General features: G+C 40.2%; 1 protein-coding gene across 2 annotated transcripts; it reads right to left on the bottom strand.

Moving 5' to 3' along the window:
• Window positions 1–1,591: 1,591 nt before the first annotated feature.
• Window positions 1,592–12,988, bottom strand: CCDC174 (coiled-coil domain containing 174). Of its 2 annotated transcripts, none has more exons than XM_080606912.1 (11): window positions 12,829–12,988; window positions 12,238–12,342; window positions 11,223–11,323; window positions 10,240–10,298; window positions 8,958–9,138; window positions 6,951–7,046; window positions 5,389–5,525; window positions 4,899–4,993; window positions 4,507–4,654; window positions 3,354–3,500; window positions 1,592–2,713 (listed from the first exon to the last, which is right to left on the bottom strand). In XM_080606912.1, the coding sequence occupies exons 1-11, from the start codon at window positions 12,970–12,972 to the stop codon at window positions 1,803–1,805; spliced, it is 2,124 nt and encodes a 707-aa protein (XP_080463038.1). In that variant the 5' UTR covers window positions 12,973–12,988; the 3' UTR covers window positions 1,592–1,802. The 2 variants fall into 2 exon arrangements, with proteins under 2 accessions (XP_080463038.1, XP_080463039.1); XM_080606913.1 differs by lacking the exon at window positions 12,829–12,988 and adding an exon at window positions 12,578–12,762.
• Window positions 12,989–14,865: the final 1,877 nt, after the last annotated feature.

The raw sequence follows: 14,865 nt of genomic DNA on the forward strand, positions 1-14,865 counted from the left end.
AAGCACAGTGCAACTGTTTTAAACTCAGAATTAAATGTGGGGTGACACACGTTTTGAAAAATTTCTCCTGGGATCGGGGTCATCAGGGAGTATTTCAACTTTACTATGAAATAAATAGCAGTAAACGGGTTTATACTGGTAGTTTCCTATGGCAAATTTGTAAGATTAGAGTGCCACCTCGTGGATATTGACTAACCTGAGGTTGAGCCAAACTTGGCAGGAAAAAGACTGCTTTGATGCTGTCACGTTTGGTAAAAACAGACTGACTTGTAACCTCTTCCTCTTAGTCATCAGTATAAAATCATTATTTATGTTCAGATTCTTTATTCATACTGAAGAGATTCAAGGAAAGGAGGAAATGTAGACCCTAATGCTAAGCTCACCAGCTGAATTCAGGTCAGCAGCAGCAAAAAAGTAGTACTGTGGATGTTGCCATTAATATTGTCATACTATCCTGAAATTCTAGGTCTGTTCAGAGAAACAGAAACCCAAAGTTATCGTAAAGCTCCAGTCTCTTAACCATTTGGTAGCAATAAAAAGACTGTAGTATTTTGTGCCTTTAAAATGGTACCACCGGTGCTCTTGCAGGGTGTTATTTCTGCTGTAAGCAATATAGGAAGAGGAGAGATGGAAGTGTGTTTAATAGCGGAGGTTAAAACATAGTTTGGGGACAGCGAATGTGTTCTGCACGCTGACAAGTTTGCTCAGTGACCCTGAGCGCTGCTTTTTGCTGTGGTAGGGACATTGCTGTTCACCAGGCTTTGCAGAACAGCCTGAGATCCCACTGACACACCTAAGAGCAGCACCTTATCTGTGTCTCTGCCTGCTTTGGTATCTGGTTCAGATGTCCATTACTTTGAGAACATCACTGCCATTTAAATTTAAGCAATCTACGGAATTGCCCATTCTAGCACACTTTTCTAGCTTTTATGAGCTTTTAAAATACAAATAGGAGGTATTTAAATTGCCTTCAGAAATCAAAATTTTCTACATGGTAAGTACGTATTACTGTCATTTCCTGAGATTCTGAAATAAAAAAGCTTGTTTGGTAGAGGTCAGGCTGCTTTTATATATAAATCACCACAATTAACAGCTTTTAGGAAAAAAAAGTATTAAATAAAATAAAGCAGCATATACGATGCAAGAAGAATGTACTCGAACAATTCTAAGAGCATTTTCTAAACCAGTAAGACAGCAATTTCAGGTGTCAAGGCTTCTGCTTCACTGAAGCTTTTATTCTTAGTCTTACCATCATTATTTATTGATTTCTGCAGTGCCTCTTTCCAACTCTGATCTGCTTCACAGAATTACAAGTTATATACAGACCTCAGGAATGCAGAAGGCATTATGACCACACGGAGTACTCGCCACAACTATCACTAGATAACATTCTGCACTTCCCATCTCTGAAGTCAGGAGATTATGTAGGTAACATTCCTTAAAATGGTTTTGTATTTAGCAGCAGAAGGCCTGCCATTTCCATTCCGTTTCTACAGATATTACTGAACTTGTAGTACCTCCAAACCAGAAGCTATACCCCAAAGTTCAGGCATTAGTGGCAAAGAATAAACACATACACTAAACTAGATAAGCAATGCTAAAGAATTTTAATAGAGGGGAAAAAAAAAAGAGAACCAACAGGGAAAAAGTACAGCTGTGATGTAACATAGCTTAGGTCTCCAGATTTATTTCAATCTACTTACAGATATCTATTTTTCCCAGATGTAGGAAAATATTCTTGCCGACAGATAATTTGGTTTTAGTTCTTTAAATTACGATTCTTGTTTATTATTTTGCTCAGTTCAAGTCACTTGTCTGTAATAAGACAGCATATCATCTAAACTTTTGTAAAGTGGTGCTTGATTTTGAGTGTCACCACTGTATGACTGCCCAGGCGGCTGCAAATTTTGGGTGCTGCAGTCGCAGGTATGCCCTGGCGGCTGCAAATTTTGGGTGCTGCAGTCGCAGGTATGCCCTGGCGGCTGCAAATTTTGGGTGCTGCAGTCGCAGGTATGCCCTGGCGGCTGCAAATTTTGGGTGCTGCAGTCGCAGGTATGCCCCGGTGGTGGCACGTCTTGAGCACTGCAGTCACAGCTGTGCCCTGGCGGCAGCACGTCCTGCGTGCCGTAGCCATAGGCCTGCATTGAAAACGGCACATCTGGAGCGCCGTAACCATAACCCTGCATTGGTGGCAGCATGTGCTGAGCGCCGTAGCCGTAAGTCTGCATTGGAAAGGGCATATCATGAATGCCGTAGCCGTACGGCTGCACTGGTGGCAGCACATGTTGAGCACCATAGCCGTAAGCGCGCATTGGTGGCGGCATGTTTTGAGCACCGCAGGTGTAAGCGTGCGCTGACGGCAGCCCCTCCTGATCATCGCTGCTGTCAGTCTCTGATGTTGACCCGTCTTCACTGTCGCTGCCAGAGGCCTCCGCTGATGCTGATTTATCTTGAACATCATTGCTGTAAGCTTGCACTGACGGTGGCACAACTGCAGTGCTCCTGGTGTTGGCCTGCACTGATGGTTTCTGCTGGTTTTGTGAAGCTTCTGGTTCCGATTTTTCAAAGGTGGTTTCAGGACTGCTCAAGTTCTGGCTTTTGTAATCATCATCTTTCTTTTGTCCCACAAAATAATCAGAAGGTGGTGCAAATTCTGGATCTCGTTCATCTCTGAGTTCTTCCTGCTTCTTTGACCATTGTCCAAACATCAGTTCTGTTAGAAACAGGGAAAATAGTAGTTTAAATACAGATGCCAGTGTCTGAAGATCAGTCAGAAAGGAGGGAACACAGAAGATGCAGCTACTTAAAGCCATCTAAAGTTCCTTTTCACCTAGTACTATATTGCTGGCTAAGCTCAGTCTACCTTTTCTACAGAAAAGAAACTAAACTATTGAGCACTAAAGATAACCACTACCCTCTGTGTAACTCATCCTAGTCACTTTCAGATCCTTTAACAACATGGTCATAGGTTATGAAAAACTGCTGATTAGTTAGGGCTGAATCAAAATACAAACCAATCACAGCACTAAGATCTTAATTACTAGAAAACGGAGATTATTGTAATATCTTTAGTGTTCATGGGGAAAAACCAGTAACTTATTTATTTCACCAGAAGTGGTAGATATTCTAATTATTCTAACAGCTGCTGACTTCTGATTAAGAATAGCTCTGAAGCATTGCAACAGAAAGATGATTCAAGATCTCCCAAACCTACTCTCTAAAAACAGTAAAAATCTGTTCAGTTTTCATTCCTGTTGCTTCTCAGATTTACCATACTTTGTCTCAAAGCAGAAATGAAATCAGCAGTATGTACACCGCTTCCAAACAGTGTTTCTGAATCCGTATTTCCTTACCTTTGCCTTTATCCCACTCACGGACATAAGGCACGCCAGGCTTTGTATCTCTTCTCTCCTGGATGACAACCTCTACCTTTCTACTTGCTGAGGTAGCTCTCGGAGCCTCCTGTTCAGCTTGTACTGGACCAGTAGCATCTTTCACCTCTACTTCGCAGAAAGAGAGAATAGTTTTTGTTAGTAACGGGATAAAATCTCCTAAATGAATTTCATAGAAAGAATAAGAAGCAACAGTTAATTGCATTTATAGAGCTTATAGTAGTTATCTAGTTTCATTCAACAATGAAATGCATCTGAATAGGGATTTTTTTTAATTAATTCAGAAAAGATAATGGATAATCCAGATAATCAGGAAACCCATCTACCAAGAGACACTTCATTAGTTTTCTAGTTGTATCAAAGAAACTGCTGAAAAATATGTTGCCTAAGAACCCAAAAATGAATGTGCTGAGTATTATACTGAAACTAGAAAATTGTTAAAAATAAGAACATTAGCACGCATCTCCACTTTGGTAATCCTGGAGAAAACAATTTACATTCTTCTTCTGAACAATAGTAACAGTTAGCAGTGGCACACTGCTCTTCGTCATTTCCAGAACACTTCACAGTTAATCGCTTGCTTAGAATTCTGACAAGTTAAATATCAGCTACAATTTACAGTGGGAGATAGACAATACAAGTATCTAGTAGTGTCAGACAGGAGACAGCAGAGAACTCAAATTCATCATCCCAAATCCTAAAAGCCGGTTGTATGTCCAATTTACAGACTGCACTAAAATTGTAAGAGCATGTGTTATACGGTATCAGAATCAACTTGCTAATATTTTTATCTTGCTCATCTTAAAAACCAGCCAGTACAATTTCAACAGCTCAACTCGCACAATTCCTGCTGTCAGACATGAATCCAAAAAGGACTACATCTACGCATGACATTTCTTCCAGCGCTATTAAGCTCTCTCTGGCACGATTTTATATCTACACATAGTTATATGAACTCTCGCGATTTTAATTTATACAATTTATATATATAAAATACATAATAGCAATATATTAAATGCCCAAACCTACATCAATTAGAGGATGCCTGCCCACTCACTGATCAGGTACAAGATGAAACAGCAAGTACTTAACTTAAAAAGGCAACTAATCATACCTCCGTTCTCCAGTTTTGCTGCCTCTTCCTCTAACCCATCTTCCCTTAATTTCTTAACCTTCCGTGCTCGAAGTTTAGACAGCCTGGCTTCTAGAGCTGCCTTCCTTTTTTCTTTTATCTGTTCACGTTTAGTTCTTTGATCAAGTGTCTAAACAGTAAAGAAAAAAACATGAATTAATCTTCCTGTGTTACTATAATCAACTACATGTCTTCCTTCACTAAACAATAAAAGCAATCCTCAGGTACCATGATTCAAAAGGGAAAAAGAGGGCAATTTTTTTTTGGAGTTAAATGCAGGCATCACTGAGTGTAAGACTTATACAACAAACCAAAGATGGTGACTACTGAAACTAGGATGCTCTTACACTGCAATTTGCTTTTTAGACTCATACCTGCTCTCTCAGCATATCCAGTGTTGCCCGTTGTTTATGTCTAAGCTCTTGGTCACGAGAAAAGGCGAAGTAACCAACACCAAGCTGCCTGGCCTCTGAAAAGAAAAAGTTAACGAAGTTCAAGTTACACTCAGTTTACAATCAACAGTAGCTACAAGCACCATGTGCCCTGCTTTCAGGCACTGAGTTACAACATACGCCACACTATTTTTTATGGCTGTAACAGGCTTGTTTAGATGATGCATGAAGTGAAGCTTCCTGAAGGAGAAAACTGGGAGATGAAATCAAATTTGAAATATATATTTGAGAAAAGTACAATTTGATGAAAGATAGATCTAGGTGAATGTCCTGGTAGTTTGAATAGTTATTACAAATGCGATTTAACACATACCTAAAGTTGGCCATACAGGCAATAAAAAACAACTTTCCCTTGCTTCCTCTAAAACCAGTATCTACATGAAGATAAATGATATAAAATATGGAAGTATACCATTTTCTCTGATGTCCTCATAATGTATGGGTCCCATGGGTTTTCTGAGGGCTTCTTCTTCTTCTTTTTCCCACTGCTGTCTCTGAAGTTCTCTCTTCATATCTTCAGATAGCAAAGTATTCCCATCAGGGTCTAGTCTAATAAAAAAAAAAAGTTAGGGATTATTATAGAGCAGAAGTTACTGGTTCTACAGTATCAAACGATTAAATTATGATTGTGTCTAATCCTCTATTGCAGTTTTTAGAGAACAGATCACTGTAGGCATCACCGAGAGATGCAACATTGATGAGTATGGTACAAGGTAAAGACAAATATAAAACCACTTCTAAAAGAAGGTACTAGTAGAAGAACATGTTAGTAAGATACTTAAACAAATTGTATCCTTTCTTGGAGGCATTATGAAATCTTTACCAAAGCACAGAACAAGAAATGACATGTTCACTTTTTTTTTTTTTGCATCTGTTGGGATGCTAGCAACCACATATAGCAATATTTCAGATTTAACATAAGAAAATGAGAGGTATTTGAAAGAGCAAAAAGCTAGCCATCTACCCTAGAACTCCATGACCTTTAATACACAATGTAGGAGATATTTTTGTTTTCTCAAGGGAAGCAGCAGGATTTTTTTATTAACTGAAGCAGGTTTTGCTGACAGACTGTCATCGATATAAATCCAGAGACTGCAATTTCAAAGCACCCATATTCTCCATCTTACATTTAAAATAGAGAGAAAACACTAATAAGTTGCCAGCGTGAAAGAATTTTCACTTTAGCAGCAGTAAAAGCTCCATTAAGGTACCTTTAGATTATTTTCTGAAAACAATTCTCAGTGCTGCCATAATAATTTTAACAGAAAAGCTGTTAAAACACCTAAGTAACAGAAGAGAAAAACCAAACAAATGGATATATAACAAATTCACTTTGAATGTCATGATGCTGTTGGTTTTGCTAAAAGATTATCAAGTTTCCAGATTAAAGAGAACCAGGAATCATTTCTCTGGTATTTTCTGGAAGGTATAAAATACACTTTGCATAAAAAGACCACAGTTTTACGAGATGCATCAGATATCCAAGAGATTGCTAAATCAGTTTATTAAAACTCCTCTCTACAAGCTATAGTCTATAAGTGAGGTCTTAGACTTCGTCAGCATTTCCATCAAATATTGTGCCTTGGTAGTTTATTAAAAATTTCATTTATGCTTTTATTTCACATCCGTAGCCTCTGTTCTCTTGCAATTTAAAAACAGTACACCAGCCACATATTCCAATTGCCAGCTGCCAAGGTGAAATAAACAGAAGCCTTGGAATACTGTATAAATTTATAATAGAAAATTTGATAAAGCCACTGTCACGCACAATTTCACTGTAACTACTCTGGCTATTTTTTAAGGCACAATGTAGTAATCAGCAGAAGCTGGCCTGAAGTAAACAGAGAGAAGGAAGTAGCTTCAACGATTCTGGATTGGGAATGCGATAACAAAACATAACCTCTATTCCTTCTCATTAAAAATAACTATGTTAAATACTGCAAGGAACATGTAATTCCATGAAAGAAACCAAACCTTTTCCCTTGAAGTTCCTGATCCATTTTAAGTAGACTTGGCAAATCCTTCTTCATACAGCGTCTAGATCGGCCTAAGGAATCGACATAATCAACCCTGTAACGAAAGCAAAGGAAATTTCACACAAAACTTTTATTTTCAGACTTACAGAACTCTTAACCAGAAGACAGAAGCAGTGACACTTTCCAAAAAGTATTCATCGTCTCTCAGTCTCTCCACGTATGACAGTTACTTCTACCGTTCAACTATCAGACCCCCGAGGCTACGCTCTGAACAGGGCCTATGACAGTTCTATCACAGGTATTTACTCAACCCCACTTTGAGCCAGCTGTTTGCCTTGATATTAAGGTGGTGTAAAGAGACATTCAAAAGTTACAATATCAGTTTTCACACCAAAATAAAACTGATTCTAGTACTTGCTTCCCAGGGTGAAAATAATGATGAAGCATTGACTTCTTGCAGATATGAAATTGCTACAATATACTTCAATTATCAGTCCAAAGCTCATTTAGAACAGGCTGATAGCGTTCATTCAGCTTGCACAACAAAAGCTGACTAAAATTCAAAGTGTTCCTTTGAAGCACATATTGGGCTTCTTATACAGCTCTTTATAGTCTTGAACACTTAATTTACAGTTGTCAAAAAAGCTGATAGAGAGCTGTACTTATTGTCCAATAATTCTCGGAAGTTCTCTGGCATCAAGTGGCCTCTATTATCCCAATTTAAAGAATTAACATTACAGCTGAAAACGTATGATTGGCAATCTAATTCCCAAACAAACTTTTAAAGATCTGTGCTTTTAGTAAGTTAGCATTTTTACATAATTTCTACGGATATCCAGAGCTTAGTATAATAAGAAAGGGCACTGAGTATATAATGTAACATCAGAAAAAAAAAAGAACAACACACACACAAAAATTACTTGCATTCTCTATAGTAAAGATATAGCTGCAGACTAATTTGCATTAATTATGCCAGCACCCTCATTAGGAAATGGCCTCACTGAGATGGATGATGTATTAATAACATAGGTCATTTAAGTGAGGTATAGGCAATGACAGAAAAGCACAATATGAACAGTAAAATTTATTGGTTTAAGATTCTGAAACTTACTGTGATGAGAACACAAAGTAGTTTGAGCCCATCATCAGATCACTGATAGTTTCATCTTGAATTTCAGTACGATACCAGTAATAGGTATATCTGCCTTTCCAGCCTAGCAATCTTCTGGTCCCTTGCCTGGATTCATTCTCCCAATTTATTCTGAAAAATTACATTGCTAATCTTATCGTGGCCTAATAAACTGGAAAACTGGTGTGCTCTTTTTCATTTTGCTAATTGCCGTTTTAAACCGATTACCAGAATTAAAATCTCCGTTCCATAAGCATTTTTCACAATCTGGCTAAGAAAATGTTTAGTGGGACTGGTTTCATAATTAATCCTAATATCTTGGTTGAAAAACTAGTTATTGAAATGTCACAGAAAATTGCCACAGGCTATTTGCAATTTTGTAGTTAAACTGTAGAAGAAATGCTGGAAAATCACGTTTTTTTTTCTCCCAGTCAGAGCTTCCCTCTTATGAGGAGGTCATACAACAAAAACGACTGCTCATTTTGTAAATCCCACACAGCTAGAGAACACAGATGTAAGAAAAAAACGTTTTGCTAAAGTAGACTTCAGTGCAAGACACCAAAGTGTATAAAATCCTATCAATCCTGCAATCAGAACTCCCATAAACTTTGCAAGAAAATGAGAGGATATTGCACCATGTCTCATTTACAGTACATTTCCCTGACTGATTTTCACAAAAGCCTGTAGGAGGACTCTATTGCAGTGTTACCTATATGGAAAATAACACTACGGATTGTCTTTTAACGAGACACGAAATAAGAGAATATTACCACCTCTTCTCAATGTGTAACATGAATCAAAAAAAGCAGTGTCACTCCACATATTCTGGGGAACAGAGTTATTTTCCCATGCATCACCCCACTCAGTAGTACCAACCATTCTTCGTCTGGGTCCTCTGGTGGTGGTATTTCCATTTCTGGTTCAGTTTCCTCATCATCCATCTCTTTTTCTAAAGTCTTTTTAGCAGCTTCGTTCTGATACAGTTCCTGTACTTCTCGCTGTTTGTCTATGATCTTCTGAGTGAAATCCACTAGGTACAAATCTTCAGTTTCTTCATCTAAGGCAGAAAATCGATTCTTAGAGAACAGCCATGAAAAGAACGGAACTGAACACAAAATCAATACATAATAGTCGCAATCAACTTTTCAGCTGCCAGCAATGCCCCTGACCGTACTTCTGGGGAATACTTAAATCTCATTTGGGGCCAAACAAACTTGGAGGTATAAATTGGCTCCTCTATTTCTGAATATAGCCTTCGAGCTTTTTCTAAAGCAATTAATTGTTCCTGTAGACTACAAAAAAGGTTGCAATCTTTGCACTAAAATATTCTCTGCTCATTAGTTATTTCAGAAGTCCAGAGTTTGTTACACAACAGTTCAAATACTGATTTGATGCTCAGAATTTGGTAAGCTGGCAGCATGCAGTCACTAGCGTACTTTTAAAAAGTGGAGAAAAGTGGTGAGATCGCATTTGGCAAAGATGGACACTGGTAAAGACAACGTGAGAGATTAATAGCAAGGAGATTTTGATTCTATTTTAATAATTACTTCTTGCAAGGGATTGCATGTGTGAAAAAGAAAGGGACAGACTATAATTCTCTAACCCTATTAGCTGCATGACTAACGTTCATACAAGAACCAGCCAGACTCCCCTACTACTCCTCTGCTCTTCATAAAGTCCAACAATTAGAATGAAGGATAGAAAATCAGCAACGAAATGCAAAGAGTGCATAATGGAGAATAAATTAATTTTGTTTTTCTAAGATTCTGTATTGAAAAAACAGAATATATTCTACCCATTTAATGACTGGCAGACTGAAACAAGCTCATGGTGATTTACTAGGACACACTGCCCTTCAAAAAGCAATTTTATATTCTCTAGTACCTATATTTTTTCCCTCTTTCATAGGGAAATAACCCTTGTTAATCACTCCATATAACAGATCCAAAAAGTTTCCCATGTAAGCAGTGAATTCAGTGTAGCTGCTGTAAATCACTAGACAGTCAGAAAGGCCAACCAGTACTTTTGAAACAAATTTGTATCTATATCGCTCTATTACGTATATTATTTTTTATAAAATAAGTTTAGTAATTTAAATTTTAAAATGAGTATTTATGTTATGTCACATAAATAATTATTTCAGATTAGTTTTGTTCACCTGGGAAGTCGCCTTTTGTCATCTTCTCGTACAGCTTGGCTTTCTCTTCTAGTTTCTTCCTGAGAAAGAAAAAAAAAACACCCTAAATGTTTGTATTCCCATCAATTCCAAACACAGCTCAAAATGACCAATTCATCCTTAGGTAAATGGGACAGAGAAGTACCAGGAGCGCTAGAAATATTTACTAGAAGCTGAGCTATGCCTGTTTTTTATTTTGAACCTTAACTGAAGCTTCTGAAGATACACAGATATCCAGTTCCAGAGTTTATACTGAAAGTAATCTTAATGAAATTACAGAGGTAACCTTTAGTGTAATTTATCAAGTAGACAGGAATATGAAGCCACTAGTATTCCACCCCTATAAAGCTACGACAACCTGTCAGATAAATACTGGAAATGAGACCACTATTTGCAGGAATGAGACACTGAAAAACTGTTTTGGAAGGATGGAAGGAAGGAAAAAGGAAGGAATAACATGGAGATACACTTATTTTTAGAAACTGAGGAGAAAACCTTAACTAATTTCTGGAACGGTAGAGGACAATTTTGAAGAGCTAGGAGATGCTTACAGAAAAGCAGCAAATGGGTTACACTGTATATTTTACTGTATAACTAACCCATTTAGACTATCAGTCAAATCTTGCAAAAAGAGTGAGCCATTTTCTGTCAAGTCCAAGATACACTTTGTAACGTGAATTCTGGCGCATCACTGCCCTGGATTTCACCTCTAAAGAGGGCGCTCAAAAGCCGTAACCTGACATAGACAGTTACGATACAGGAAGGGCAAGTATCCCTAGAGCACCAGACTGCTGCTGTGCAGTTTGTACATTCCTGGTAAAGAGCATGGAATTGATACTGGTCTTCCCTGTTGGTCTGATGAGAACTGCTGGTCTAATATCCGCCTAACTTCTTCATTGTGCTTTTCTAAACATTGAAAAACAAATTCTACAAAGCATTCCTTTCTTACAGAGCCTAAGAGTTACCTTGATTGATCTAACGTTTGATCCTCTTCTGCCTTCTGCTCAACATCTTTCTCAGCTCGACTTGCAACTCCTGTGTTTTGTTTGCTCCAGATACTTGGTTTCTGGGGAATGCAATTTTGTAACAACAAATAAAACACCAAAGTAAGACTGAAAAAGATTTCAACTTCATAATGCAAACCGTGCAAATCAATCGTGAAGGTTTGGTAAATAACCTCTTAATCATGTTTGAGTTGAGACACACACCTGCTGTGCTGTACAATACAGCAAGCCTGCCCTAAATTACACAGACTGCCATACAACATGATAGGTAAGGACAGGCTGAGAAGCAAAGAAGGCACTCAGGAATCGGACAAAATCTATTCTAGCAAAGCTGTTACAGAAAAATAATACAAACAATCTTTCTGATTATTTAACTAGTAAGAAAACGATGTACGGTTTCTATTCTCTATTACCTTCATTTTTATTCTCTATTACCTTCATTTTAGATATAAAACACAATCAGGTTGCTTGTTTACAGCGTAACACTGAATGCTTCATGTCCTTCACGTATGACAACTTTACTACTAGAAAGCCACAGAGTGAATAGAAAACGTGCAGTAAAGACTAAAATGAGAGAACTCTGCGTTCATTGTTATACACTGTGATACAGAGGAGCACGCAGCAGAGCATTTATCAAGAAAGTTCAGTGATTCTGGAAGAGTCTCTCATCTTCCATCCTTCAGGGAAGCATACAAATTACTGGAGTGAAAAAAACAAACATCTGTTGCTGTAATTACAAAAGCTCCCTAAGGACTGAAGATTAAGAGATGATTTAGATAGGCATGAGTTTTCTGATGTGCACAAGAATATAATCTGTAAATGAGCTGATAGAAATTTAAACATTCTTGTGTTAAAGATTTAACATTTGAATAGTAACACAGCTCTGAATGCTTTTGTATTTAGACTTCAATACATATGAACTGCCTTAGTTTAAGGAGAAAGAATGACAAAAACAGCAATGGAAAAATATTTCTACCTTATTAAGGGGTTTGGGCTTTGCAAAGATGCCAGCATCTTTCAATAGCTTTTCTTTCTTGAATTCTTCTTGCTTTCGGAAGAGTTCTGCTTTGAGGTCTACCAGCTACATCAGCGGCAAAAAAGACAAGTAAGTAAACAACGCAGATACACCTTATGCATACACAGCAATTACCGTACGAAGCAGCAAGTGCATTTCTAGTGAAAAAAAAAAACGGTATTACTGCGGTTACACAAGCACCCAACTAATTGTTTTACACGGAACTTCAGCGCAGCGGCCTCACCAGGCGGGGCACCCCCAGGTCCCCAGCACCCCGCCTCCCCCCGGCTCCTGAGCGAACCTTCCCTGGCGGGGGCCTCAAGGCAGGCCGGGGAAGGAGCCCACGTCCCCCCCGCCCCCGTTATCGCCCCGCCGGGCTGTGAGGCGCCTCCAGGGCCTGCGAGGCCCTCGGTGCTCGGTGCAGCGGGGACCGGGGCCGGCACCAAACAGCGGGCACCCGGTCGCCCTCACGCAGCTTATAAACCCAGCGACAGGCTCCTCGGGAGGCCGGAGGTTCCCCCGTCCGTTTCCCGGCCGCCCCCGCCCGCTCACCGAGGAGGCGGCCACGTCCAGCGGCTTCTTCCTCCGGTCCATGGCGGCCCCGCTCCGCCGCCCGCGGCGCCTTACGGCACTGCCGCCAAGCGCGGCGCCGTTACGACAGCGCCGTGAGGGCGGGCGGCGCCTCCCCGCCGCCATTTTGGGGAGGTCGGGGCCGTGCAGAGGCTGGGCGTGGGGTTAACAGGGGGAGGATTTGTTCGCGGCTTGGTGTCAACAGCAAAACCGCCTCTATCCTGCCTTGGCTGCTGCTAAGATGAGACATGAGGCTCTGCTTGGAGCTGCAGACAGCCATGCCCTTCCCCACGCGGCTGCATTTAGCCCTGTGCCCGCTGCCTTGTTGAAGCCATTTGCTTGGGGTGAGGCGCTGGGGCTGTCCGTGGCCCTCTGCTAGTGTGGGTCCCCCGAGTACAAACCCACCCGCGAGTGCTGCAGCCAGCTCCGTGCCCTCAGAGACAAGCCTGGGGAGAGATATGATATGACCCTCAGTGTTTTACTTATACTGCGTAGCTCACAGATCACAGAATCATTAAGGTTGGGAAAGCCCTCCCAGATCATCTGGTCCAACCATCCCCCTACCACCAATGTCACCACTAAACCATGTCCCTAAGCACCACGTCCAACCTTTCCTTAAACACCCCCAGGGACGGGGATGCCACCACCTCCCTGGGCAACCCATCCCAATGCTTGACCACTCATTCTGAGAAGAAATTTCTCCTAATTTCCAACCTGAACCTCCCCTGGTGCAACATGAGGCCATTCCCTCTACTCCTATTGAATGTTTTCTCCTCTCCATGAGGGCAAAAGAGCTGGCTGATAGGTTTTAATTCAGAGCCATTCAGAATATCATAATCATCCGGAGTTACAAGAGGAAGCTGCCTTTCACTTGTCTTTAATAAAGTAGAAAAATATAAGATGCTCCAATGTTGTTACTTCACAGTGTGACAGCTGATAGAAGTGTCAGATGCGGTTCTTTTGATTTTTTGGGATGTGTTGCTTTTGTCTTTAGGAAGCTGGAGCAGGCCCATGTTTGAATAGTTTATGGACACAGAATTGCAAATTACTGACGTAGGTGCTCAGTAGCTAAATAAGTTACACCCGTATGGGGAGCATTAAGGGCGCAGTTGGAAAAAAAGCAATTTGTGGCCTTGGTGAAGCTGACTTCCTTCTGGCTTTTTCAAAGAGGAAACGATGGGAGACAGCAGGTATGAAAAAGTGTAGGTCATGATCGAGCCGTAAGGTTTACTGTTTTAATTTGCAGTGGAAGAAGAGACATGAGCATTACTGAAAAGTAGGACAAAGGAATGAAAACATCTGTGCTGTTCTAATTAAATCTCACTTCAGCAAATCATATGTTAAGTGGCCTGTTCAAACATCACCTAGTGACAAAACAAAAAACAGCCCAAGCCCAACACAGGGCTGATTCTGCCCTAACAATTCCCAACTTTTATCTGGGAGGGGAGGTGGTGGTGTATGTCTGAGGGCACATTTCCCCCCTGAAGTACATTGATTCTTCTCCATGTTGCTCATACTCAATTGTAGTGGTAGGACTCACTTGCTCACCCCTCTGGGTTGCCGATGTTGTAGGTGTAGAGCACTTCAAGGAGCAATTCAAGAGTATTTTTATCTTGATTCTCATAACGTGAAGTGTTCCTGAAGAGCTGATAGTCAGACTTGGTCCTGTATCGCTCCTTGTAACTGCAGGTGTAAAAACATGTCAAGAAATCTTGATCTCTTGCAAACTTGGCTTGTTGAGTGTAATGACTACTTCCTAAGCTTAATATTGGAGGCTGTAGGATGGGAACCCTAAACGACCGGTTTTAGAAATGTAATACTAAGTAGCTGTGTAGGTACTTCAGTGCTTCTTTATATTTTCTGACTGAAAGGGAAAATGATTCAAATGCTGAATCTATCCAAGCCACTACACTGGAAGCGAGAACCTGTAGCTCTCATTCTTTCTCAATTAACATCCTGAAGACCAGGGGGCAGGAAGAAATGCACAGCCGCTCTGTGTGCTGCCCTGCTCCCCCAGGA

The sequence above is a fragment of the Anser brachyrhynchus genome, assembly GCF_964034855.1.
Source record: "Anser brachyrhynchus genome assembly, chromosome: 10".
Classification (NCBI taxonomy): domain Eukaryota; kingdom Metazoa; phylum Chordata; class Aves; order Anseriformes; family Anatidae; genus Anser; species Anser brachyrhynchus.

What these genes read in the sequence shown, in the direction of transcription:
- CCDC174 (XM_080606912.1), bottom strand. Translation starts at nt 12,972, where the DNA reads ATGGCGGCGGGGAGGCGCCGCCCGCCCTCACGGCGCTGTCGTAACGGC. An exon ending in TGGACGTGGCCGCCTCCTCG is followed by an intron (nt 12,343 to 12,828) that starts GTGAGCGGGCGG and finishes CCGCTGATGTAG; the next exon opens with CTGGTAGACCTCAAAGCAGA. An exon ending in CAAACGTTAGATCAATCAAG is followed by an intron (nt 10,299 to 11,222) that starts GTAACTCTTAGG and finishes TTTCTTTCTCAG; the next exon opens with GAAGAAACTAGAAGAGAAAG.